This window comes from Choloepus didactylus, chromosome 11 (assembly GCF_015220235.1).
Source record: "Choloepus didactylus isolate mChoDid1 chromosome 11, mChoDid1.pri, whole genome shotgun sequence".
Lineage (NCBI taxonomy): Eukaryota > Metazoa > Chordata > Mammalia > Pilosa > Megalonychidae > Choloepus > Choloepus didactylus.
This window is the reverse complement of record NC_051317.1, coordinates 23144355-23170818: the sequence shown is the minus strand read 5'-3', so window position 1 is coordinate 23170818 and position 26464 is coordinate 23144355. Positions and strand designations below refer to the sequence as shown.

Here is a 26464-nt window from a genome sequence, read left to right as displayed (position 1 = left end):
ATGGCCAGATATCTTGGTGCAGTGGGTAAAGAGGGAGCTCTTATGGACTGAATCATGTCCCTATAAAGACATGGTCCAGTGAATGTGAACCCATTTGTAAACAGGATCATTGAAGATTCTAGTAAGATGGCACCAAACTGAATCAAGGTGAGCCTTCATTTAATATGACTGGTTGGCTTAAAAGCAGTGGGAGTGACTCCCAGGGGTGTAAATCTCCCTGGTAATGCAGGATATGACTCCCGGGGATGAATCTGGACCCGGCATCATGGGACTGAGAATATCTTCTTGACCAAAAGGGGGATGCAAAATGAGACAAAATAGTTTCAGTGGCTGAGAGATTTCAAATAGAGTCGAGAGGTCACTCTGGTGGACATTCTTATGCACTATATAGATAACACCTCTTAGGTTTTAATGTATCGGAATAGCTACAAGGAAATACCTGAAACTACCAAACTCCAACCCAGTCTGGACTCCTGAAGATGATTATATAATAATGTAGATTACAAGGGGTGACAGTGTGATTGTGAAAACCTTGTGGATCACACCCCCTTTCTGTAGTGTATGGATGGATGAGTAGAAAAATGGGCATAAAAACTAAATGACAAATAGGGTGGGATGGGGGGATGGTTTGGGTGTTCTTTTTTCACTTTTATTTTTTATTCTTATTCTGATTCTTTCTGACATAAGGAAAATGCCCAGAAATAGACTGTGGTGATGAATGGATAACTATATGATCATACTGTGAACAGTTGATTGTATACCATGGATGATTGTATGGTATGTGAATATATTTCAAAACTGAATTTAAAAAAATTAAAAAAATTAAAAAATTAAAAAAAAAAAGCAGTGGTAGTGAGGAGGAGACAAGGAGACAGATGGCCATGTGACACATGCAGAGATTCAGTTAGGGTTTGCTGACAAGCCATCATCAGCATGCTACAGATTTTGGATGAAGCATGGACAGCTGATTGCTTGATTTTGGACTTCTAGCATCCAAAATTATGAAACAAATTCTTATTTAGGCCAACCAGTCTCTGGTATGTTACAGCACCCCTGACCAAACAGGAGCTGATCTTGTGGAACTTCCCCCAAATCCCTCATGCCCACCCTGCAAGACGATAATCCATAATGTATACTTTGGAGGCCAGATCTGGGGGAAAAAATCTTTTCAAGGCACATGGTATAGAGTGACATGAGCAAAATCATTGAGTAAGGAACTCCAAATCCCACCCTGTATAAAACAATGAAAAAATAGACAAAACCTGTCAGAATCAACTTTATTGGAACCCTGGAAATTAACCAAGGGCTTGCAGCAACCCAAGGAAAACTTATTCATGAAAATAGTTGATTTTCAGTAGGAACAACAAACTTTGTGGCCATTTTAACTTATGGTGCTCCCATCACCCACTTCCCATCTCATGGTAGCTAAATGGTAGCTGGAAAAATAACATCCTGCATTCCCAGGGCTGAGGGCACAGATGGGCCCTCAATGACGAAGAACACACCTGTCTGGTAGCTCCTAGCAGACAGACTCAGAAGGATTGTCTCTGATTCCATGATTCTTTATTGCATAATTGTTTGTGATAGCAAAAATTTGAAAATGACCTAAATATTTATCAGTTGAGGAATGTTTAATCATGGGTTACCTGTGTACTAACAATGAAAGGTGTCCTGCATACACCACTGAGTGCAAAAAGCAAGTTTTAGAACAATGTCCATAGCATGATCCCATTAAAAGCCAAGATAAAATAACTTTTTTTTTTTTTTTACTAAAAAGTTGAATGTCTTTAATACTTGTAAAGTTGGCCCACATATCTTTCTTCTTAGGGAGAGGATGGGGAGTAATTAGTCATGAATAACATAAAGAAAAAAGTAACAGCAAAAGATCAATTTAATTATAGTTTTCTATTAGAATTACATTTTCTTAGAATTGTGGAAAAAAACAACAACAACAAAAAAAACCACTAAAACTCTTCCCATCCTTATATGTGGAAGTTTCCAAAGAAATCCTTACACTTGAAGAGGTGTAATTTTCTGAGATGTTAACTTGGTTTCTCATACTGTACACTTTCCCACTGAGATAGGAGAAATCAGAAGAACACATTGTCCCTCAATGTCACAGGTGCAAAGAATTCTGAGGAACCCATGTTAATGTCACATTCAAGCAATATGCCACATCTGCATGAACATTTAGTTTCTATCATAAGTACTTTCAAATAGCAGGGACTAAAACGGGAACACAGGTCAAGATGGGAAGTTTCTATTTTGCCACTTGAGAGGGAGAGAAAAGAAATCCCCTGCTTCTTAAGACTACATGTGGGAGACCAAAAGAGAAGTAGCTGGAAAGGTCTTACTGCATCTTCACTAAAGAATACAAAATATTTCATGACAACAACTACATGATTGTCAGGCACTGTGACATGTCTTTACATTTAATCCTTTCATTGACTCCTACAAGAAACCTACAAGGAGGCAGGAGGTTAGAATCCCCAACTTACGAGATGCAGATACCCATAAGTGTGAGGTAAGACACATAAGTAATAGAGAGCTTAGGTAACTTGTCCAAGGTCACACTGCAAAGAAGTGGGAGAAGGGTTCTAAATCACATCTATTGAATACCAAAGATGCACAACAGTTCAGGCTTTATGAGGAACTCAACTGACTCTGCTTTTCAGTCCCAAATCATTGAGTGATCCTTTTCACTTTTTTTCTGGTTTCAAATTGCTGTTGATGTTGTCTTGAGTAATGGCTACCAACAGTCCCTTCTTCTGGTGAATTGGGGGAAGTATCTTGTTAGAGAGTGGCTTAAACACAGGAAACAAAAATAGGATGGATGAACCCTTCCTATAGACTAGGTCCCTGCTGAAGTGGTTGAGAGCAACCTGGTGATCATCCTTCCATGGGATCTGGCACAGGGAACACATGGGAAAAGCTGCAGGCCTGATTTTGCAGTGGAAGGCATGTTATGAAGAGATAATGCAAGAAAGTTCTTTCTGGGACTACATGAGTAATAAAGTCACTACATAGTTCAAACTCTCCCAAATATAGGAAGAACTATGGTAAGAAGTTTCCTTCCATCTCAGTCCCCACCTCCAACCATGTAATATCTATTGTTGGTTTCTTATCTGTTCCTCCAGAATTTCTTCACACATCTAAGAACACATACAAATATAGATTCTCATTTCATTCTTTTCTTTTCTACAAATGATAGCACATTATAGCCTAACACTTTTATTTTCTTTATTTTTTCCAATCAACAATATACTTTACACTTTTATATAGTTTGAAAAAAACATTTTACAATAATATTTGTTCCTTTGAAATTAAAACCAATGAAAAATTGGGGGCTAAAACGGCTGAGAAAGAGTTGCAATTGTAGAGGAAAGGGTTACTCATTCTCATTCACTGAAATGGGCAGGCCACTTCCAGCAGTTGGGAAGCTAAGCAATATTTTAAAAATTGAGACAAAAAAGCTATATCAGGCAAAGAAGTATATCCGTAGATAATGAATTTGCCCTCTGAGCATGGATTTTGCTCTATTTAGAAACATAATTCCACATCTCTAAACAGTCAGTCACTGCTTGCTTATCCTGAAATACCTCTGTTGAAGCACCCGATGCTATCTGTTCACCTTCTGCCCGTCAGCCCTACACTGAGTTGAGAGAGCAGCATACACAAGCTTTTCAAATGGCCAAAGTAAAGGAGATGGTCTGCTCTTAGACTGGAAAGAACATTCACATACAAAGGAATTGTGAGAGGGAGGGAGGCAGTGGCAGAGAAATGGGTGAAGGGGTGGGAGGAGAGGGTAGTCCTTGTTTTGGGAGCTTAGGAGGAATGCACCGGAATCTCCACGGGAAGTTGGGCTGCATCCCCGCCATAGACCATCGCCTCATCCTCCTCGTCCATTCAGGAGTGGTTCAGGTTGTCTGTCTTGATCAGGGCCGGGATGTCCACCAGGGTGCTGCTGCTCAGGTCCCAGGCGCAGATGTCCATGGCGTCCAGGATCTGCAGCAGCTCCTCCACGTCACAGTCAGGCACCAAGTGCTGGATGTCCTCCATGGTGTAGTGGTCCTGGTAATGGTGCAGGGCTCGAGGTGTCTCAACAGGCAGAAGCTTCCCCAGGACTCCAGTGCAGAGCCAGCAGGGGTCCAGGAGCAGCACGTCCTGGACTGTTTCTCTCTGCATGATGTTGATCTGTTGAGGGGATGAGAGGTCACCCGTGGTTGCAGTATCCTGGCCAGAGACCCCTGCTACTAAGCCCAATTGCAGCCATAAAACCCATGTGACTGTTGTAAGGAATGAGCCAGGGCTGCACACATGGACAGATCTCAAAAATCAAAGACTAAGAATGTCCTAAGAGAGAATCTGAAAAACTGCTACCCTTGGCTCTTTAGAAAGGGTCAGTGCTTGAATAACTATGCAGCTTATAAGGGGTGACAGTGTGATGGTGAAAACCTTGTGGATCACAATCCCTTTACCCAGTGTATGGAGTAGAAAAAGGGAGACAGGGACTAAATGAAGATTGGGGTGGGATGGGGGGAATGATTTTGGTGTTCTTTTTTAACCTTTGTTTTTTATTCTTATTTTTATTCTTTCTAGTGTAAAGAAAATGTTCAAAAATGGATTGGGGTGATGAATGCACAGAACAGTTGACTGTACACCATGGATGGCCATAGGGTATGAAAATATATCTCAATAAAACTGAATTTAAAAAAAAAAGGCCAATGCCACAAAGATCCAAAAAGGACCAAAAAGAAAAGGAAAGGGCCTGGAGAAACTTTTCCATTAAAGGAGTCTAAAGACTCCAAATGCAATGAATGATCTCTGATTGGATTCTGAATCCTATAATAAATATGCAAATGCATAAAAAGAGATAACGCACGGTTCTTGGGACACCCGGCAAACAATGGCAAACACTTGAATGAGGGTATATAATCCCCATCAGTAGTACATCAATGTTAAATTTACTAATCCTAAATAACTAACATGGGCATGAGACACGGCTATTAAGAGGTAGCTCTGACATCTCTCCTTCCTTAGTTTTCTTTCCTCAACCCCTGATGCATGCTTGAGAAATTCAGCTTTCTCAGCACCCTAAGACAAATGACTTTTGGGAGCCCACTGCAACCACAGGCTCAGCTGTTCTGAACAACATTAACATTGATACGGGTGAATTTATAGCATCCTTCTTGTAAAAGTGCTTCGTTGACGTAAACTGCGACTATTCGTAGTAAGAGACCATTTCTCTGAACAACAATTCTAACAATCCTGAGGCCTCAAGATTTTCTGTCATGTATATAACAAAGATGAGTGACAGAAATGTATTATTACTTTGCTAAGGAGTAAGCATGGAAACTATGCTTTGTCAAGTCAAGGAAAGGCCTGCCAGTGAGGTATGTAAAAGATATAAAAGACCTATATCTTCATGATCAATGTCACCAGACACCTATATCTGTCTAGGAGAGGCCATTCTGATGTAGTGGTTGTGAGCATGGGCTCTGGACCCCAACTGTGTAGATTCGAGCCCCAGCTCTACCACTTACCAGTTGTGTGAGCTTGGGTGAGTCACTTGGCCTCTCTCTTCCTCAGTTTCTTCCACTGCACAACCAGAATGATAATAATAGCCACCTACCTCCCAGGGCTGTCCAGATCAAATGAATAATAAACTGTTCCTGGTATTAGTACTTAATGCACGTTGGACCATGGTTCCGAGAGCCTGCCTTCTATGATCTAAGACAGAAAACCTAACTTGGATAGAACTCTAAAGGCATGATTGTATCATTTGGCTGCCTATAAATCCATGCAGAGAACAGAGGGCAGCGAAGACACTGGCTACCACAACCCACCTTGTCCTGGAAACTGGGATTAGAGCCGAAACTGCAAAGTAACTGGACCATGTTGGCGTGGCCGTAGTGAGCTGCCACATGTAGCGCTGTCTCTCCAGACTGCAAAAAAAAAATGGAGCCAATGTTTCAGAGCCACCGTGAGCAGGCTGTGAGGACTAGAATGCAAATGAACTGAGGCCCAAGTCCATGCCTTCAGCTGCTCCTGGGGCCAAATGCCCCTTTGCTGACTGATCCAGAGGCCCAAGGGTGGGAGGTCCACCACACAGCTAATATTATGCTTATCCCCTTTGTAATAAAACCCCACAAGTGTGCACAACCAAGTGAGAAGCTGTTCTCATTCTTCTTTACATACTGATGCTTCTAGCTACATGATTTTTTTAAAAATTCAAAATTCCCTTTTTAATATTAGGTTCATCACATGGCAGTTATTTGAATGTATAATTTTATTTATTGCCAAGTTTCTCATTTTATTGTGTAACTATGTTTAGAGGTTTATGTCTTGCATTCTCAGAGATTTTTTTTTTTAAATCACTATTAGCCCATATACTACCTTTCTGTGAATTAACAAGTACAACTTCCTTCCTACTTTATTTATCTCTGCAAAGAAAATGTTAGAGTATATTATTGTTTACTGAAGAAAAGATACATCATTGCCATCTGCCAGAAAACTGCCATAATAAATACATGCATCTTTGATGTAAATGTCACTCCTTAGATAAAGTGCTGTTGTGCAGTGCACAATCCATACAACTGTATGTGGCAGCCCTGACTGAACATGACAAATTAAGTTCACAAGTAATGGAAGCAGAGAAGTGCTTTACAGTAGAATAAATAATAGATGAGAAGGTAAGAATCCTAGGTTCAGGTTCCAGCACCACCAATTAATTCACAGGATTGTTGTGTGGACTGAATGAGATACACATACATATGAACGCAAGGTATCTTACTAAATCAATAACTTGTATAACTTCTTTGGTTCCCCAAAAGGCTTTACTTTATGTGTATTATCTCATTAATTCTTCTGGTGCCCATGACTGAAGGTCAGCCTTGTCAGCCACTTCAAAGCAGTAAAAACTTCAAAGAGGAAGAGAACGGTAAAGAGATTTGTTTAAAAGCACACACAAGCCAACAAGCAAACTAAGACCCGGGTCTCTTTCTGGTTCTCTTTCTACTAGAAATTTCTTTGAGTTTTCATGTGATGGGGAGAATAATTTAGTGCTTGCAAACTATGGCAACTAACTGGCAGAGTTCAGATCAAGGCAAATTTTAACAGTCACCAATAAAAAGCAACTTCCAACTTACATTCTCTGCAAAAAGACTTTGGTCCTGCATATTTGTTCCTTTGAGTCTTGATGCCCACGGCACACCATACCCCCAAATGCATCCTTTTATTACTCCCTCCTGTCTCCCCTAAGAAAACAAGTGACCTTACCTTGTCTTTAACATCCAAATGACATTTGTTCTCATTGAGAAATTTCAAGGTATCTACGTGGCCATGCCGAGATGCCCAGTAGATGGCACTGGATCCGCCCTGTACGAAACCAACAAGAAGTCATTCGTCTGGAGGGCTGATGGACTCTAATACATGCATCACTCGGACTCACTATTTCCCTCCCTACGTGATGGCAAACCTTCAAGGAACAATTGTCAAGAGGAATAAAACCCTTGTTTCATTTCAGCTTTGACACATGTACCATGGGTTACACAGGATGGTTGAAGTTATATAGGAACTCTTTGTGCTATCTTTACTTTTCCAGAAATCTAATGATTTCAAAATGAACGTTGTTTTTATTTTTAAACCCTCATTTCAACCTCTCATTAGAATTCTCTATATTCCCTATATTATAAAGCTCTGCTGGAAGTCTATGGAAGGTGATGAAACAACCATTGTTATGATTATCAGCTGCTAATCAATTGCATCTGTATTTCGTACATGAGACTCATCTTGGAGTCTGTCATCCTTCTCCCTTGCCCTAATAAGCATGCAGACAAATATATTTCTGATGAGGTTAATTAGATAATGAGAACTTTTTCAAATGTGACATCTAAGCCTATTGAGTAAATGTGATCAATAAGAATGAAATCTGATGTAGTGTACAAAGAAACACTGCTGGTGAGCAACACCGTCAAGAGGAAGGTAAATGTTTGTCTTTTTCATTCTCATATGGTGTGGTGGAATAAATCGTTTGGACAGGTTCTTGGTCTTGGTCTGCAATCTGTTGGGTGTGGACCTGCTGTAAATAAAAGCTCTTCAAGTTGTTATTTCAGTAAAGATGTGGCCCAAGTGAGCCAGATCAGGCTTTAATCAGGATTACTAGTCCTTTACAAGCAAAGTAAAAAGTCAGAGAGAGAGAGAAGCCACGGGGAGCAGCCAGAAGCCAGAAGTCAATGGAGCATGGAACTGAAAGGAGGAGATGCCACCGCCATGTGCACTGCCACGTGCCAGAAAAGCCAAGAACCCCAAAGATTGCTGGCCAGCCAGAAGACAACTACCTTGGGAAGGAAATAAGCCTTCCAGCTTCTGAAGCCATGAACCTATCGATTCCTGTTGTTAAGCCAACCCTTTGTATGGTATTTGTACTTTAGCTGTCAAGAAACTAAAACATATGAGTTAGATTATACCAGGCTATTTAAGCAGTTCATCTTCCTTCATGGAAATTGATAAATAAATAATAGGACATACATACATGGCTTTTTTTTTCCTGTTATCCCTATTATTAAGAGACATTTGGAAACAAATAAAAACTTAGTTCTTTTGATGAAAGTAAAATTTTGACCTTATCTTGGACGTCGATCCTCAAGCCTCTTTTAATGAGCAGCTGTAGTATTTGAATATTCCCACAGCCGGCAGCAATCAGAAACAGAGGTGTCCCACGCTGGAACAGGTAAGACAAAATATATATAATATTATTTTTCAGGTTTGGTAGAAAAGGGAAGGCCCAAATTATCATAGTTGTCCCCACATGACTTCCCATGTCTCAACAGGCACATACCTACTGCTGCATAAAAGGAAAGGGACACTCAGAAGAATCTCATGACACTTCCTCTTTTGGATTCACCATCAAAGGTGACATTTTCATTTGCAGGATGAGGAGGTTTACAGTTTCATGGGTAGAGGTACAATGCAATTTAAAAGGCTCTGTATGAAGAAAGGTCTTAAATGCAAAAATACCTTATTTCTAACGCAAATCACTCTCTAAACAGAAGTGGTTTCCCCCACAGGAAGCAGTTTGCCTAATTGGAAGGGAAATTGGAGAAGCAGGTGGAGCCACCTTTAGCTTTTGAGGTGCACAGTGAGGGTGCTCCACCCCCCACTACCCGTGGCCACACTGTATCAGACCTTGTTGGGTTGGTTAACCAGAAGGTGCTGCAAGCCTGGGACGTTGTCATCACTGATGGCATGGATGATGGCTTTCATCACAAAGGAGTCGTCCTCATCCTTGAGAGGTGGCAAAGAGGAAAGGGAAGAGTTAATTTGTTGGCTATGATCCTCTTAACAGCATAAGGGAACTCAATACTCATTTGTGAAAAGGAGCATTCCGAAGAAAATAAGCCATTTAATCCCCAAATCCACGTAGTCAAGAAGGGAAAGTTACTTTGTGCCTCTCCCATGTTGGAAGCTAACACCATCTACTTGTTCCTTATTATCACCGGAGTTATAACCCAGAGAGCAAACAGCTTTCAAGATTGGGATCTAGAACAAAGATGATGGCACACTACACTTTGTGTTTATCTTAGGAATCTGTCAAAACATAGCCCCAGACACTACTGTGAAAAATTTCAGGTGTAACCCAGAAATGCTTTGGAGTCTCTTTCTGGATAAGAAAAAAGAAAAGCCATAAAACCAAGGAAATTGTATCTTTGAATAAGATGTTCTGATTTGCATTTTTTTCCAAGGAAAGAACTGCCATTTTTGCAATCACTTTGAGTTTTTCCTTCTCTAGGTATAGAATAACATAGCAAGTTAGTCTCAATTACTTTAAAAAGTAGGCTCAAAAAAGGCAAGAAAAGTCAAAATAAGGGCCAGAAAAAAGAAAATTAATGCATTGCTAATAAAGAGAAAATAACTAGAGAATGTTGAACAAGTTTGTTAAATCATTACCACAGTATCAAAATTCCCTAGATATTTCCAAAATATGCTACATTAAAAACAAAAAATAAGCTAGGAAAATCCCAAACAAAATTTCCTGATTTATAGAGGCTGAATCTCTACTTGTGGAGGCAGAATGGAGAAGAGGCTTTTCTGAGCTGTGCTTTCTCTTCTCTACATATATGACTACAAATTCCATATGATGTGAAAAGAACGCAGGCTTCAGAATGCCACTGGCTATGTTTTTTGTAAACATTTTTTTTGGGTGAAATATAACATATATGCAGAAGGTGACAAATTTCAAAAATACATTTTAACAAGTAGTTATAGAGCAAATTTCAAAGTATGGTTTGGGTTACAGTTTCACAATTTCAGGTATTACCTTCTAGCTGTCTAATATAGTAGAGACTAAAAGAAATGTCTATGTAATGATTCAGTACCCATAATCATTTGTTAAATCCTATCTTCTCTGTTATACCTCCTCCCTCTCATTTGATCATTCACTCAGTCTTCAGGCATATTTGGGCAATAATCATTCTAACTTCTTCATGTTGAAAAGGGGTGTTGACATTATGGGGTAGGGAGATGTAACTGGTTGATGCTCTTGGAGAGACTGAGACCTCTGGATTTCAGGGCTTATCTGCAATAGAAACAATCTGGAGGCTTTACGTTTCTGATAAATTTAGTGAGTGAAACTTCTATAGTGTCTTCGCTGGAGCCCTGGGTATTCTTTAGGGTTTTCAGGAATACTGTTTGTTGGGGCTTGGTATACCACGGCAATTTGCAATATCTGGCTGAAGCTTTCATAAGAGGATACTCCAGAATAGCCTCCCAACTCTATTAGAAATCTCTTAGGCACTGGAACCTTCTTTTCTTTTTTTTTTTTTTATATATTTTATTTTATTTTGAAATAAATTCAAAGTTACATGAATAGTTGCAAAAACAATACTAGCCCCATACACAGATTCCATCATACCCTGACCCCCCTCCCCCAATAGCTTAATCCACCAAGTTTAACATGCTGTCACATCATTATTTCTTTCCCTCCCTCCCTCCCTATCATTCATCATATATTTCTCTATCTTCTGAATATATGAGTTAGCTGCACACATCCTTGAACATCCACTATAATTCACATATGTATTCCCCATGAACAAGAACATTATTTTATGTAATTCCATTAAGCCCAGCTAAGAAGTATAAGAGATTCAACAATGATACAATGCTTACATTCTATATTTCCTTTTCCTTATGTCTAAACTGTGTCCCATCGAGCCACCTGTTCTCCACCCTCCAATCCCATCCAAGTTCATCCTTAGCATTCAATTGTCATCTAGTTAGACTGTCTTTTTTTTTTTTTTTCTTTTTTCAATTGTGGAAACATGTACACAGCCTAAATCTTCCCATTCCGCCCCTTTCCTAGCCTTCCATTAGTGGGATTAATCACATTTAGAATGATGTTATGCTCTTTCCCACCATCCATTACTAGAAATTTCCCTTCACCTCAAACAGCAACCCTACACCCCTTTCTTAACTTCCCATTGCCCCTGCCCCCATTTCTCTTAATCCAGACTCTACTTTTCATCTCTATGGTTATATTCTCTGATAATTTCTTTGTGTTTACTGTGGGGCTTAAAATTAACCTCTTAAATCCCTATCAATCTTGTTTTTCTTTGAAACCACCTTCACTTCAATAGGGCACATAAACTATGTTCCTATACTCCTTCATTCCCCCACCTTTATATAGTTGTCTGAAATTACACATTTTACATTGAGTTCAAAAACCATTGATTTGTCCCTAGAGTTTGTGTATTTTTTACCATGTAGGAAGTAAATAGTGGAGTTATAGTTCAAAAATTATTGACTTCTATTTCTATTCCATTGTGTTTGGAGAATGTGCTTTGAGTATATTCAATTTTTTTTTTTTTTCAAATTTCTTGAGGCTTGTTTTATGTCTCAGCTTATGGTCCCTTCTGGGGAAAGATCTGTGATCACTAGAGAAAAATGAGTGTCCTGGTGATTTGGGATGTAAGGTACTATATATATCTGTTAAAATTCTCTATAACTCTTTCTTCTTTCTTTGTCTCAGTGTTGGTAGGGCTTCCTTTAGAATCTGAAGTAGGGCAGGTCTTTTATTGGCAAAGTCTCTCAGCATTTGTTTGTCTGTGAAAATTTTAAGCTCTCCCTCAAATCTGAAGGAGAGTTTTGCTGGATAAAGTATTCTTGGCTGGAAATTTTTCTCTCTCAGAATTTTAAATATGACATGCCACTGCCTTCTTGCCTCCATAGTGGCCAGTGAGTAGTCACTACTTAGTCTTATATTGTTTCCTTTGTATGTGGTGAATTGCTTTTCTCTTGCTGCTTTCAGAACTTGCTCCTTCTCTTCAGGATTTGACAGTCTGATCAGAATATGTCTTGGGGTGGGTTCATTTGGATTTATTCTATTTGGAGTTCGCTGGGCATTTATGCTTTGTGTGTTATATTGTGTAGAAGGTTGGGGAAGTTTTCCCCAACAATTTCTTTGAATACTCTTTCTAGACCTTTACCCTTCTCTTCCCCTTCTGGGACACCAATGAGTCTTAAGTTTGGACGTTTTATTTTATCTATCGTATCCCTGAGATCCATTGTGATTTTTTCAACTTTTTTCTCCATTCTTTCTTTTGTTCTTTCATTTTCTGTTCTGTGGAGTTCTAGGACACTGAGATGTTGTTCAGCTTCCTCTAGTCTTGAATTGTGAGTATCCAGACTCTTTGATTTGGCCAACAGTTTCTTTTATTTCCATTACATCTTCCATTTTTTTATTTACTCTTGCAATGTCTTCTTTATGCTCTTCTAGGGTCTTTTTTATGGCGCTTATATCCTGGGCCATGGTCCTCTTGATGTCCTTTAAATCCTTTGCCATGTTTTCATTCTTTGATTGTACCTCTTTAATTAATTTTGCAAGGAATAACATTTCTTCCGAAATCTTGATTTGTGTGTTTGGAGCTGGATTCTCCATATCATCTGGTTTTATCATATGCATTAAGATTTTCTGTTGTTTTTGGCCTCTTGGCATTTGTTTTGCTTGATAGGGTTCTTAAAGGATATCGATCTAATTTTTCAGAGACACGGCTTGGTGACGTGCACTTTCTCTAGGTAACCAGTAGATGGCGTCTGTGAGCCACCTATATCCCTCCAGTCAGTAGTGTGGGGAAATGATTCTTGTATGTTCAGTTGGGGAGCTCAGCCTGGGCACGCCGCTGGAGTCGCCCGCCCTGAATGTGGGGCGCATGCACGGGTGGTCAGGAGGGGCAGCTCTCTCTCGGTGTTCCATAAACCACCAGACTTGGCATAGTGCCTCTAGGTTCTCTGAGCAGATCCCCCTTCCCAGCCGCAATCCTCCCTCAGCTGAGAGAAAATGCCGTGCTACGTCATCAGTGTGCACCGTCCCTCTAGGGAAACCCTGGGCCGCTTGGCTGTGCTGCGGGGCTCTCAGCTCACCTCAGGATGCAGATTGTGTGAGGCCACCTCCACTGCAATGCCTTGTGGGCTGAGAACAGCCGAGGTTTTCTCCAAAGTGAGATAGCAAGAGACAGAATATTTCTCCCGATTCTCCCAAGGTCAGCTGTCATCAAAAGCCTCTGTCTGCTTGTTGAGGATTCGCTGTCTGTATTGAGCTGTTATCACTAAAACCTGACTTGGGGCTGGGCTGAGAAAGTGCACGGCGTGGCTTCCGTGAGGGAGGGGCTCCCGGCTCTAGGTTCTCAGCTCTCAGCGTGGGTCCGCGGTTTTACTTAGGGATTTTATGCTGTGATCTCGGGTATTCCTCCCGATTCATGTCAGTAGATGTTGAGTGTACGGTCTCATTTGTCTCCCCGCTACCATTCCAGGTTATTTACTGGTTTTTTGTTCATTTATGAATTGTTCCGGGGGAGACTAGTTCTTCCACCTCTTTCTATGCCGCCATCTTCCCTGGACTGTCCGGAACCTTATTTTCTTAAATTTCTTTTCCCGTTTTTGGTCAAGATGGCATTCTCAATCCCATGATGCCAGGGCCAGACTCCTCCCTGGGAGTCACGTCCCATGTCACCAGGGAGACTCACACCCCTGGAAGTCATGTCCCACGTAGTGGAGAGGGTAGTGAGTTTATTGGCAGAATTGGGCTTAGAGAGAGGCCACATCTAAGCAACCAAAGAGGCTCTCTGGAAGTGACCCTTAGGCTTAATTACAGGTAAGCTTAGCCTCCTCCTTACAGAAATAAGTTCCATAAGAGCAAGCCTCAAGATTGAGGGCTTGGCTTATTAAATTGGGCATCCCTAATGCTTGAGAAAGTATCAGGAATTTCCCAGTGGGGAAGTTAAATAGTTCCTTATTTTTTCTCCTGTCCCTCAAGGGACCTTGCAAATATTTTATATTATCTTCCCCACATACTCTGGAATGTAACAGGGTATTACATTAAGATCTACAGAATTACAAGATCACATTCCCTATTCTAGGCTCCATGTGTTTAGGTTGTTTAAATGAACTGGCCAGACAGGTTAAGTTAGGTTGCGTGCTACAGAAAATTCAAATGGTTATGTTTTTTATTACAATTCAAGATGACGACTAAGAGTCATGTGCATGCAGGTGAAAAATCAAGAGAAATGGAACAAATAAAGCAGACTGGTGTAAGGTGTCCTTGTGAATAGCATGATACGGAGACCTTGAGACTTCACACAGGACCCTGGGCCCATCACACACGGCACTTCCCATTACGACATATGTATTTTCTCCCAAACTGATTATTCAGTTTGATTTTAATTTACAGTCTTAACATCCTCATTATCTTAATCATTTTTATCTTTCCCTGGTTCCACTGCCACCCTCAAACACACTAAGCCCTCCTCCTCCTCCTCTTCTTTTCCCCACCTGTTTCTCTCCCACTTCTTTTTTCCACACTTCCTGTCTCTTTTGACTCTGAAAGGCTGGATCTGGAGCCTCAGTGAAGCCACTAAATTTGGATGGTGGGGCAGTTAGTGTCTGTGGACGTGTGATCCCGCCCTTGCCCTCGGAGTCCCCGCATTCCATTTGGGAAGCATTTGCCTATTCAGTTACGGAAGTGGGGTGCTTCCCACAGAACTGCTCTTTCTATCTTTTCTGGAGCTGCTTTAGCTCCAGAGTGAACAAAGCCCCGATCTTTGAGTGTCAGGGGAAAGTCTTGTTGAATTCAGATGCATTCAGATATCTGAAGGGTTAATCTGTGATCAGGTTTCAGTTTGGATTAGGGAAAAGAAATTGTGGGTTTGTTCTTAAGGAACTTTAACAGTCAATACATCAACAAAGCAAGTGGGTTTAGTCTAAGCTGAAGCACCTTCAGTTTCTTTAACTCAAATGCAAACAGGGGTCAGACAGGTCATGTAAATGTGTAATATAACAGGGCTGCCACATGCCCCAGTAAGCAAGGGCAGCTGAGTTGAGTTTCCTGTGGCCAGGGGGAAAGAGGCTTTAGCATAGGAAGACCTTCAGATTTTTCAAGTGAAGCTGGGAATCCAGATTTTGAGGTGATATTGAAATGCTAGGAATTAATTCAAAATTTTTCAAAGCACTGTCTGCGCCAACAACTCGCTGGTCAAAGCAAATGTGCCTGTTGACTGGACTTGACCTTCAGGCTCTCAGTTTACAATTCCTGCTCCATAATGGCTTACTCTTCCCATCTCAGTTATAATTAGGATACACTCTTATCTGTCAGTGTCTCTTAGAATATAGCACCCATAGCAAACACAATACAGTTATCCCTTCCACATTGTGGGGGTTAGGGGTGTGGTGCCCTAGCGATCTGGAAAATCCACATAAAATTTTTTTTCAGGGTTCCAGAAAACTCCAAGCCACCTCTTGATCGGCAAATGCTGCCTCTCCCATTACTGTTACATTACGTGGGCTAAACCTGTTTCTAAAATTCTCAAACCAGCCTTTGCTGGCCTGAAAATCCATAGGGGTAGACCCTTCACCTTCATTTTCCTTTAGGGAATCATATAAGGACTGAGCATTTTCTTACATGATGCCAGGGTCTATCAGAATGCTTTTGTATAACAGTCCTGCAGATTTCTAGCCTTTGCGTGTTGTTGTCTGCTGACCTTTGCGTGTCTTCTACATCTTCTGCAAAACTCCCCTCAAATTCTCATTTAATTTCTTATACCAACTCGTGATATATTGAAACCGTAATGGGGAAAGTCAATGTGGAAGGGCTAACAGTACTCCAGATGTGGCCTGTTGTTAAAATCCACAGTAACTAGTAAAAGTTTAGGACAAATGAATTTCAGGATGCCTTCTGACACCCAAGCCACTCAGAAAATGATTTCAAATGCAACATAATACGCAACTGACCTTGATCCAGGGATGCTGCAAACTATCTTGAATTGTCATTCTCTTCCTGTAGGAGGAGGGGAGGGAGAAAAATTAAAAAAGCTGTGACCATAGCAGCAAGCTTTCCACGCTGGCCGAGACTACCAAGCAGAGACTCTGGAAAAAGCAGTTGGGGAACCACTTCATGGAGGAAAGCTGAAAATAATATCGGTCTTTCACTGGACCCATAGGGACTGACTGGGTGGGTGGAAAGGACATGCACTTTCATAAAGTTTCATACAGCATGCTTCCCTTGGCCAGGCAGAAACCACCAGCATCTGATAAATGCTGTCGTCTGCAGGGGCCAGGTGCTAACACTGGGCTAGCTGAGGTCACAGCTGAGGCACCTGTGAGGAATAAGGGACACTCACTTTGGATCCTTGACCAGAAGTCTTCTTATGAAATCTCTGGCGAGGGCACTGGTGTTACTGAAGTACTCGTCCTCAAATTCATAGTTGACAGTGGACACATCTGCCAACATTTCTTGCTTTGTGTCTCCAAGAAATGGGGAGGCCCCACTTAGGCTGTTAAAAATAAAGTGAGGCACAGAACATGTATAATTATCTCTCGAGTTGCCATTCTGTTTCCCTAATAGCTGGAAAGGGGAACAAAGAACAAGATTATAATCTTGCTTGGGTGCTTGGGCAGTCACTTTAGAATTCAATTACATTTTACAGGACGTTTAGCTGTCATGACCAAAAGCTTTAGCTTAATGCAAAGTATTGAAATACAAAGTATATTTGGAAAAGGATCTAGTAGCTTTCTTGAAAAAACAAACCTTTTCCCGCAGTGAAGAACAGTCATGCTTTCTTCATGTGATTATGCTACAGTTTCTGCTGACTCATTTAGAATTAGGAGAAAATGTGCAATTAGTATAAACTAAGTGTGTTCTGTGGGTGTAAAATGAATATGTTTACATAATAAGCATGCATAAACTGAAGAGCTTAACATGACACACTTACTGCTTAATAAAACATATGGTCTCAAAGATAAAAGGAAAAAATATGAGTTGTAGATTTTGGTACTTACAGAATGTAGGTTATTACCCCGATACTCCTAGACATAAAAATCAACACGTCAGAAGAAAAGTAAAATAAATAAATAAATAAATTCCTCAGATATAATTACAGTTTCACAGCATTCCACAAATGCACATCGATGCACATGAGTGGCGCAGATGAAGAGGTTCCATGAACAGCCAGTTGGAACTGGGCAGTCTTCTGGGGACAACCAGAAGAGACTAGATTAATGAGTGATTTTCTCGATCATCGGTTATTTTTTTGAAGCTTCAGTCATCAGTATAGATTAGGGGATGTTGAAATGAATTCAATGCTGTTTCTGCTGTGTTTGTGTGAAGTGAGTGAGTTAGGTGTACTGTGCACTACAGTTTTCTGATGGAGGAAGACTGATTAAAGATGTCCATCCTAAGGGCCTTTCAGATCTATCAACTTCTCCATTTAGTAATTGTATGGTATGTCCGTGTTTTCATTATTAATAAAACTGTAGTGCATATCACCATTGTGAACGTTATTTCTTGCGTTTAACAGCAGTCTTTTGTCGTGACTCCAGAGTTGTTCTAGAGCCAAATGCACGCTGACTAGGCTGCTGTCCAAACACAGGAGTCTGGTTTCTGCTTGACGCCATGCCAGAAGTAGGTGGTGGTGCAGGCTGGGAACCAGTTGCGAATACTGCCGTGGAAGAGGCTGTGGATCCAAAGCCTGGGGAATGATGCTGGCTGGTACCATGGATTTGTCCAAGTGTTGGGGTCTGGTTAGCACCAAATGCTGGACCGGCAGATGGTGTTGAAGGTCCAGTGCCAAGTACAAAGTAGGAGCCTGCAGAGCTAGATGATGTTGTAGCTCCAGAGATGAAAGCAGAGGTTAAAGTATTATTACTCATGACTCCTGGACCTAAGCCAAATGGGGTGACAGCTGTAACAGTGCTATTTTGCTGAGAAAGTAGCAAAGACTGAGATGTGCTGGGTCCAGCAAAGTTACCAAGGGCAGAACTGCTAATGTGATTGCGGGCCAGCCCATGCCAGGTGACACTTGTCAGCACCTCCTGTGACATTTCTCATGGGTAGGAAAACGAGGCCTCAGACATTCCCTCCTCCAGGCTCTGGCACTTTCTCTCCCACCTGGCCACCCTGTTCTCCACCCCACCATCCTGCATGAGATACTTTCCCACCTGTTTCTCAGTCCCTGATCTGCAAGCTCCATTGAGAATTTCTGCTCCTTGGAATCAGTGAGGCAGCAGCTGCTTCCCAGATTTTTGAGAACCTGGATGGGGTGGGGAAGGAGAGGAGGGTTAGCTCAGGGGGTCCCTGCCAGCCACCCAGACCCAGTGAGCAGCCAACCCCCAGCCCAAGGGCATCCCCAGTGTCCAGGAACTTCCAGGGGCCTCTGCCAGCAGCAGCCTGCCCAACTGCCAACTATCCCTCATGGATCCTGGGAGGGTCCAACACAGGAGGTGCCCATGGCCTGCTGTACCCAACAGCCACCCATGGGGAGAACAGGAGCTTGGAACACCCCTATGGCCTTCAAAGCAGGGACTATCATCATGCCTTCTGCAGAGGAGGGGCCCAAGTCCCAGGGGACAGCCTGGACTGTTGTCACTACGGGTTTCGACTCCATGGTGAGAACTTGAACCTCTACCCAGCTGCCCAGTCCCATACTCCTGACCACTGATGGGCATGGGCACCCCCCCAGGCTGTACCAGCTCCCTCTCCTGGGTTCTCACTTCCTCTGCCAGAGTCTGGCTTTGGGCTTCTCATTCTGGGGGGCTGTTGATGAATTTAATTGAAACCTGGTCAGCAGAGATGAAAGAATCTTTTTAGTTGTCTCAGCTCAAACTGCACCCAAAGTGCATAAGGTTCCTAATAAAATTATCTCTTTGTGACTTTTATCAGAAAGAAAGGAACTTCCTGGGAAAATCACAACTGCAAAAAAAAAAAAGATAAATAACAGCAAGAATCCTCTAGCCAGTATCCCTCATAGGGACACAGGCAGTTTGGCAAAGTGCTTCTGGGCCTCAAAGGAGTGCTCAGCAGGGCATGGAACTGGGACAGAGACAATAGGCCGGCCAGGGGGTGCCTAATGGGGCAGCACAGAGCAAGGAACCCACATCACACTTCCCCACTTCCTCCCCTCCAAGCCGCAGGGAGTCCCTGGCTCTCATGCAGAGACACACACATGTACATCTGTGCATATGCACAGAGAAGTCACACTCACATGTGCACAAATACTTGCATGCAGATATACCATGTACACACATGCAAACATGCAGGCACATGAACACATGCTCGCACATATACACACTACCACCCAAGTACATGCGTGCACACTCACACAGACACACGTGCACACCCAAATATGCACACACTCCCACTTCACAGCGGGGTCAGTGAGAGGGTCTCCTGCCTGGCTGATGCAGAATCACGGAAGATCTCAAGTCTCTTATCATGTAGGTTTGACTATCCTCACTGAGGCATTGGGGGAGTGCATGGGGTTTGTGAATAATTGCACCAAGGCCAAAGGCACAGAGTAGAATGCACACTTGCCCCTTTCATCATTCAGCCCAATGCTCTTTCTAAGCTAGAAATGGCCCCTCCAGGTAGGCTGCCGGGCCATGCTTGAGCAGTCACCGCTGATTCAATCCAGCCTTTGTATCATACAGATAGGGAAACTGAGGCTCGGGGAGGTGACGGGGCCTGGTCAAAGTCACATGAAGCCAGCACCCAGACCAAGGGGATGGGTCCCCATCCCAGTTCCCAGCATCCTGGCATCCCTGGCTTTTACCCACAAAGAAATAGCCCCCCAGCCCCTGCTCCCCACAGAGAAGCATGGGCTCAGACACACACATACAGGGCAACCGGTTCCTCTGAATGCCTCAAGCAGATGCTTTCCCATGTACCAACAGGCCATTTCAAAGTTTGGAAACTGAGTCAGGCTGCAAGTTTCAACCTTCGTTCCACTTCATGAGCTCTGTAAGCCACAGCACAGAGCAATTCAGTGCCATGAGGGCAGCCAGTAGTGTGCAGAGAGTGACCCCCATCAAGGCCACAGGACCCCGGGCTCCCCCACTGGGGCCCTGCAGAGGTGGAAAAGGGTCCACGGCACAGAGACTGTCTTTGGGGGGTGGAAGTTGGGCCTTGGCAGGAGCTGTCTGCTTCATTGCCACACAAGCCCACGACTGTGGTCATTAGAGAGCAAGGGTCAGTGGCCAGGAAAAGAGTGTGCCTTCCAATGTACCCAGAATCCACCAAAGGGTCACCTGTTTCCAGCCTCCATTCCCAACAAGATGGCCAAGACAGGCCTTAGGCTCATGGAGGCTGCACATTTCATCTAAGTGCACATGGAGGCCCAGTGAGTTCAACAGATCTCACCCAAGGAGAGGGAAGTTACCATCACACTGACCCAGGGGTGGGGGGGTGAGACCCTCACAGAGACCAGTGACGGGGCAGCATGGTGGATGGAGACTCTGCCCACAGAGCCAAGGGACAGACATAGCACCGTGGGGCAGATGCTGCCCACAGAACCCAAAGACAGGCACTGTAGACCCTGGGGACAGGGACAGGGACAGGCACAGCACAGCCTGGGAAGCTTGGCACACTGAGCCCAGGGGTGGCATCATGTGGAGGGGCCGCACCTCGTCTACATCTCCATGCTCAGGCTGCGGAGGAAATGTGCTGCAAAGGTCAGGCAGGCCACAGGGATGAGTGTGGTGTAGATCCAGCCTGGGAGAGACAAACAGAAATGGAGCTAGCCCTTCTCCATGACCCCACCGAGACTGAGCACATCTCACAGCATGGGCACCAGGGAACATCACATGGGAAGGTCCCACGGGATGGTTTGGAGGGCCTGGGAGTTGACGGGGCTCAGGACTGTTTGATCCCTGCCAACACCAACTCTGGATCAGGACCAGGCCTGGCACCTCCAACAGACTGGTGGGCACAGAGCACTGCCAGCCCAGGGCCTCGATGTCATCATCCACCTCTGCTATTGCACCTGCTGGCCAGAATGCCCCCAGAGGTCCTCACCCTGTAAAGGAGGTGGGGTGAGCCCCACAGGAAAGAGAGGCTGTCTCTGAACAGGCAGAGACAGTTGAATCCAGCCCCTGAAACTGAGAGCCTGGGAGTTGAGGGGACTTGCTCAGGACACAGGAAGACAGCACTGAGGCCCTGGCATCCCTGGTCTCCACACACAGGGGGAGGAAGGAGGACAAGGCAGGGCCACTTCATCTACCAGGAGAGTTGGGACTCAGCCCATGTTAGCTTCAGAGAAAGAACCTGGGGCCCAGACTCCAGGAAACCCACCCCCCAGTTCCTCAACAAATAGACTGTGGACTTACACTGCCTGACTTTGAAGCTTACTATAAAGCACAGTTGTCAAACAGCATGGTATTGGCACAAAGATAGACATATAGAGCAATGGAATCAAATTGACAGTTCAGAAATCAACCCCCAGATCTAGGGTTGACTGATATTTCATCAAAGGCCCTCAAACTCACTGAACTGGGACATAACAGTCTCTTCAATAAATGGGGCCGGGAGAACTAGATGTCCATAACCAAAAAGAATGATAGAGGACCCCTACCTCACAACCCTATATAAAAACTAACTCAAAGTATATCAAAGACCTGAATGTAAGAGACAGTACCATAAAACTCCTAGAAGATAATGTAGGGAAACATTCAAGACCTTGTATTAGGAGGTAGCTTCTTAGAACCTTCACCCAAAGCACAAGCAACTAAAGAAAACATAAGTAAATGGTAACTCCTCAAAATTGAAAGCTTCTGCACCTCAAAGGAATTTGTCAAAAATGTAAAGAGGCAGCCAACTCAATGGGAAAAAAATATTTGGAAACCATGTATCTGATAAGAGACTTGTATCTTGCATATATAAAGAAATCCTACAACTCAACAATAATAGTACAAACAGCTCAATTATAAAATGGACAAAAGATGAGAAGACATTTCTCTGAAGAGTAAATACAAATGGCTAAAAAACACATCAAAAATCATTCATCTTCACTAGCTATTAGGGAGATGCAACTCAAGACCACAAGGTGATAATATCCCACACCATTTAAAATGACTGACTTTAAACAAACAGGAAACAACAAATGCTGGAGAGGATGTTGAGAAATTGGAACTCTTATTCATTGTTGATGGGACCATACAATGGTCCAGGCACTCTGGAGGACAGTTTGACTTTTTCTCAGAAAACTAGATATCGAGTTACCCTATGATCTAGCAATTTCACTCCTTGGTATATACCCAGAAAATCTGAAAGCAGTGACAAGCACACATCTTTGCAAACCTATGTTCATAGCAGCATTGTTCACAATTGCCAAGAGATGGAAACAATCCAAATGTCCTTCGACAGATGAGTGGATAAACAAATGTGGTACATGTGCATGATGGAATACTATGTGGCAGTAAGAAGGAATGAGGTCGTAAACCATACGACAACATGGATGAACTCTGAAGACATAATGCTGAGTGAAATAAGCCAGACACAAAAGGAGAGATCTTGTCTGTTACCACTAATGTGAACTCTGTGAAACTCTAAACCAGACAAGTCCTAAAAGCCAGAGGCAACAGCTGCTTTAAGACCAACTGTCAGGTGCGGCCCCTTCCCCATACCGTCAAAACCCCCTTTTACTATGAACAAGTTAGGGTGCTCACTGCCTAGATGCTCCTGAAGATGGAGAAAGATTAAGTCAAAGGAAGGAGTAGCAACAAACAAGATAACATTGAACGAAGGTCTATGAATACGGAAGCTTTATATAATTACATATATACTTTTGGAAGTGGGGCTCTTGGAAGGGTTGCAAGGAGGAAAATGACATGGCGGAACTGTAGCCTACTGCATCCCTTGGCATTTGTTCTATAGCTGCTCTTTGAATTGTGCCTTGAAGGTCTTCTCTTTTCTTTATATACCTTGTACTGCATAAGGAAAGAACTGAAATTGTGGAACTGTAACCCATAACAATTTTGGAAATTATCTATATGACTACTTGTTGAGCTGTACATCAAGAGATATTTTACAATAACAGAAATGGCTGAAGCTGTGAAACTGTGACCCATGACATTCTTTGAAATTTGCTTTCTAACTACCTGTGAAATCATACATTGAAACTTATCACTGTTATGTATGTATGTTAAAGTTCACAATAAAGGAAAAAAGGAAAGAAAAGAAATTGACTGTGATTATGAGGGATGAAAGGGGGGGGAGGGAGGGAAGGATGGAGGGAGGAGAAGGAAGAACGGAGGGAGGAAGGAAAGGCGGGAGGCAGGGAGGGAGGGACAGAGAGGAGAGGGAGAGTCCAGGTGTCATGAACCAATCTGAGGCATATAAATCAATCCAAAAGCGAGAGCCTCATTTTGATCCTAATTTAAAACACACAAAAAATATACATATGACATTTAGAAAATCTGAACATCGACTGGATATTGGTGATACAAAAGGATTACTATTAACTGTTACTTTTTAAAGGGATGATGCCTGTATTTTAATCATGTTACTTAAAAAAAGTATTTTAGAGATAGAAACTGAAATACTTAGGGATGAAACAATATGTCTAGAATTGACTTCAACATAATCTGAGTGGGGAAGTGGCAAAGGCTTATAGCATACTTCCTCCTTTTGTAGGTACTTGAACTATCCCTTACTGCAAAGTTTAGAGTAAGCAAACACTCTCTTTCTCCCTTCAGGGGTGGCCCCGGCCCTGCCAGTGGCTCAGGGTGCGGTTCCCATGGCCATCGGGGAGCTCTCTGGGTTTGCTGTTGGGGGTGGCCCCACCTCACCCTCCTCCACACGGCTCCCTCCTGCTGGCTTCACTTCCCAGGAGCAGCAGCAGGCTGTGAGGCAGGAGACCAGGTCCTGGGGCCCCTGGGGCCACCCAGGCCCAGCTGAGATGCAGAGCACCAGGCCATGTTGGATACTGCACTTGTAGCATCTGATCACCTGGTCGACAAAGAACATCTCACTGCGGTTGGGGGCCGAATGGCAGAACTCATAAAGGGAGGAGTCGGCTGAGGCCAGCTTGATGAGATAGATCTTCCCACCCTGCCAACAAGAGGCCATTAGCAGTGCCTCCATCCTGGGAATGCTGGGATGTTAGAAAGATTCTAGGTATACATGACCCCAGCAGGAACTAGGCAATACCCCATAATCACACATACCCACATTTCTGCAGCACTCCAAATGGACATGTGTCCCAAAGGGGTACATGAACACTGTAACTGAGGGAGTTAAAAGAAGCGCCACTTTTTGGAACTGTTGGATCTTGATCTGGGTAAAGGATGGCCACTGCTTCCATTGTCAGCATTTGCCAGGCCCCATCATGCTCTACACCCTCACAACAGTGAGACGCCACCCAGTGAGATGGGCCCAGAGGGTGGCCAGGGTGACCTGCTCAGAGCCTTGCAGAGTCAGGATCAGAAACCGAGCCGCCACCTCATGCACCATCTATTCTGGAGAAAACCAGTTTGGGGCTGGTTGAACCCCAGACTTTGGGTCTCATCCCCCCACCCTCAAGTTTTTTCATCCTGTTGCTATTTACATCACATTTTTTCTTCTGGCCTCCCTACTGTTGCCCCAGTGATGAGCCTCCCAGCTCTCCTCTGACTTGTGAATGTCCCCAGCATCCCCACCTGGCTGGTTCCTCTAGCCCCCACTCCACGCTTCCTGGATGTGACCCTTGCATGCCCCAGGGGAGACTAACACCTTGTTCCCACTTCCAGGAAGTCTCCCCAACACCCTCCCTTGGGCACTTGGTCATTACTCAAGAGGCTTTCACCAAATCATCTCAGGTGCCTCTGTCTCACTAGACAAAGGAAAAATGACATGTTCTTCTCTGGTCTGGGGAGGCACCCCCACCCCTCCACCCAGAAAGGACTCCCTGCCATCCCCAGTGCCTGAAATTCTCCCCGTCCCTCCTGTGGGGTAACATCCCATCTTAGGCCCCCACATTTAGAGTACATGTGGTCTCCAGACCATCCAGTGGTTGGACTATGGGCTTGCTGAGGGCCCAGGCAGGCCCCAAGGTCCCGAGGCTAACCTTGAGCAGGTGGAACCAGGCAGAGACACCTCCTGAACCAATGCAGGAGTCAGTGTAGCTGTCCTTCACACACATCAGGCAGGACTTGGGCACTTTGAGTTTAGCCAGCAAAGCATCATCAGGCCAGCAGTTTTCTCCCAAAGGCTGTTTTTTATAATGTCAGGAGGTTCCATGAAGCTGGACATTCTGGTCATGGGGAGAGAGACAATGGTCAGTGATGACAGGAATGTTTACCACTGTTTTGGAAGGAATGGGATGTGAAAGGTACTCTATGAAGTCCTTCCTGCACTTTACTTCACTGCCTGGAAGCAGGTACCATTGCTCCCACTTTACAGATGAAGACACTGAGGTTCTGGGAGGGCTGGAGTGAGCCAGGCCACAGCAGTGACTGTTGGCTGCTGGATACGAAGCACAGAAGACCACACGAGGAGAAGCCGAGAGAGCCCAACTCTGGGCTCAGAAGAGAAAAAAGCCACCCCAGAGTGGACGTATCCTTTCTAGGTAAACCAGAAAGCAGCCATTTCCAGGCCATCCTCCATGAGTGTGACAGGGCAATTTGCACTGAAAGAGAATATTGTTTCTCCTGCACAACACAAGCACCTCCCAGAGTCTCTGCAGCAAAAGCCACTGCTCCCCAGAGCACACAGCAAGGTGTACACAACTACCACCTCCGCTCACTCTCAAATCTACCCATCCACCTCCAGGGAGGATGGGAAAGGTTAAGGGTTCTCTAATTCAATGAAATGCCACTGTCTTGGATGAAATAGTTTTAGTGGCTGAGAGATTTCAAATGGAGTCGAGAGGTCACTCTGGTGGACATTCTTATGCACTATATAGATAACACCTCTTAGGTTTTAATGTATTGGAATAGCGAGAAGTGAACACCTGAAACTACCAAACTCCAACCCAGCAGTCTGGACTCCTGAAGACGATTATATAATAATGTAGATTACAAGGGGTGACAAACCTTGTGCATCACACTTCCTTTCTCTAGTGTGTGGATGGATGGGTAGAAAAGTGGGGACAAAAACTAAATGACAAATAGGGTGGGATGGGGGGATGGTTTGGGTGTTCTTTTTTCACTTTTATTTTTTATTCTTATT

The 26464-nt window shown here is 43.5% G+C and overlaps 1 protein-coding gene across 7 annotated transcripts in view; it reads right to left on the bottom strand.

Annotated features, from left to right (window-relative positions):
- Positions 1–1873: 1873 nt before the first annotated feature.
- Positions 1874–26464, bottom strand: part of LOC119506556 (death-associated protein kinase 1-like) — a 57799-nt gene continuing 33208 nt past the window's right edge. Inside the window, exons 1-12 of one of the 7 annotated variants that reach the window (XM_037799569.1) lie at positions 25362–25500; positions 24266–24367; positions 20944–21031; positions 18484–18575; positions 17326–17352; positions 16668–16820; positions 16279–16324; positions 9187–9285; positions 8624–8722; positions 7279–7377; positions 5847–5945; positions 1874–4194 (exon numbers count right to left, since the gene is read on the bottom strand). In XM_037799569.1, coding sequence (XP_037655497.1) covers positions 3907–4194; positions 5847–5945; positions 7279–7377; positions 8624–8722; positions 9187–9285; positions 16279–16324; positions 16668–16820; positions 17326–17352; positions 18484–18575; positions 20944–21031; positions 24266–24318 — 1143 coding nt within the window. In that variant the 5' untranslated portion in view covers positions 24319–24367; positions 25362–25500 and the 3' untranslated portion in view covers positions 1874–3906. Of the gene's footprint in view, positions 4195–5846; positions 5946–7278; positions 7378–8623; positions 8723–9186; positions 9286–16278; positions 16325–16667; positions 16821–17074; positions 17302–17325; positions 17353–18483; positions 18576–19035; positions 19073–20943; positions 21032–24105; positions 24368–25361; positions 25548–26464 lie in introns of those variants that run through there. The other 6 variants (XM_037799566.1, XM_037799571.1, XM_037799567.1 and 3 more) reach the window with 6 other exon arrangements.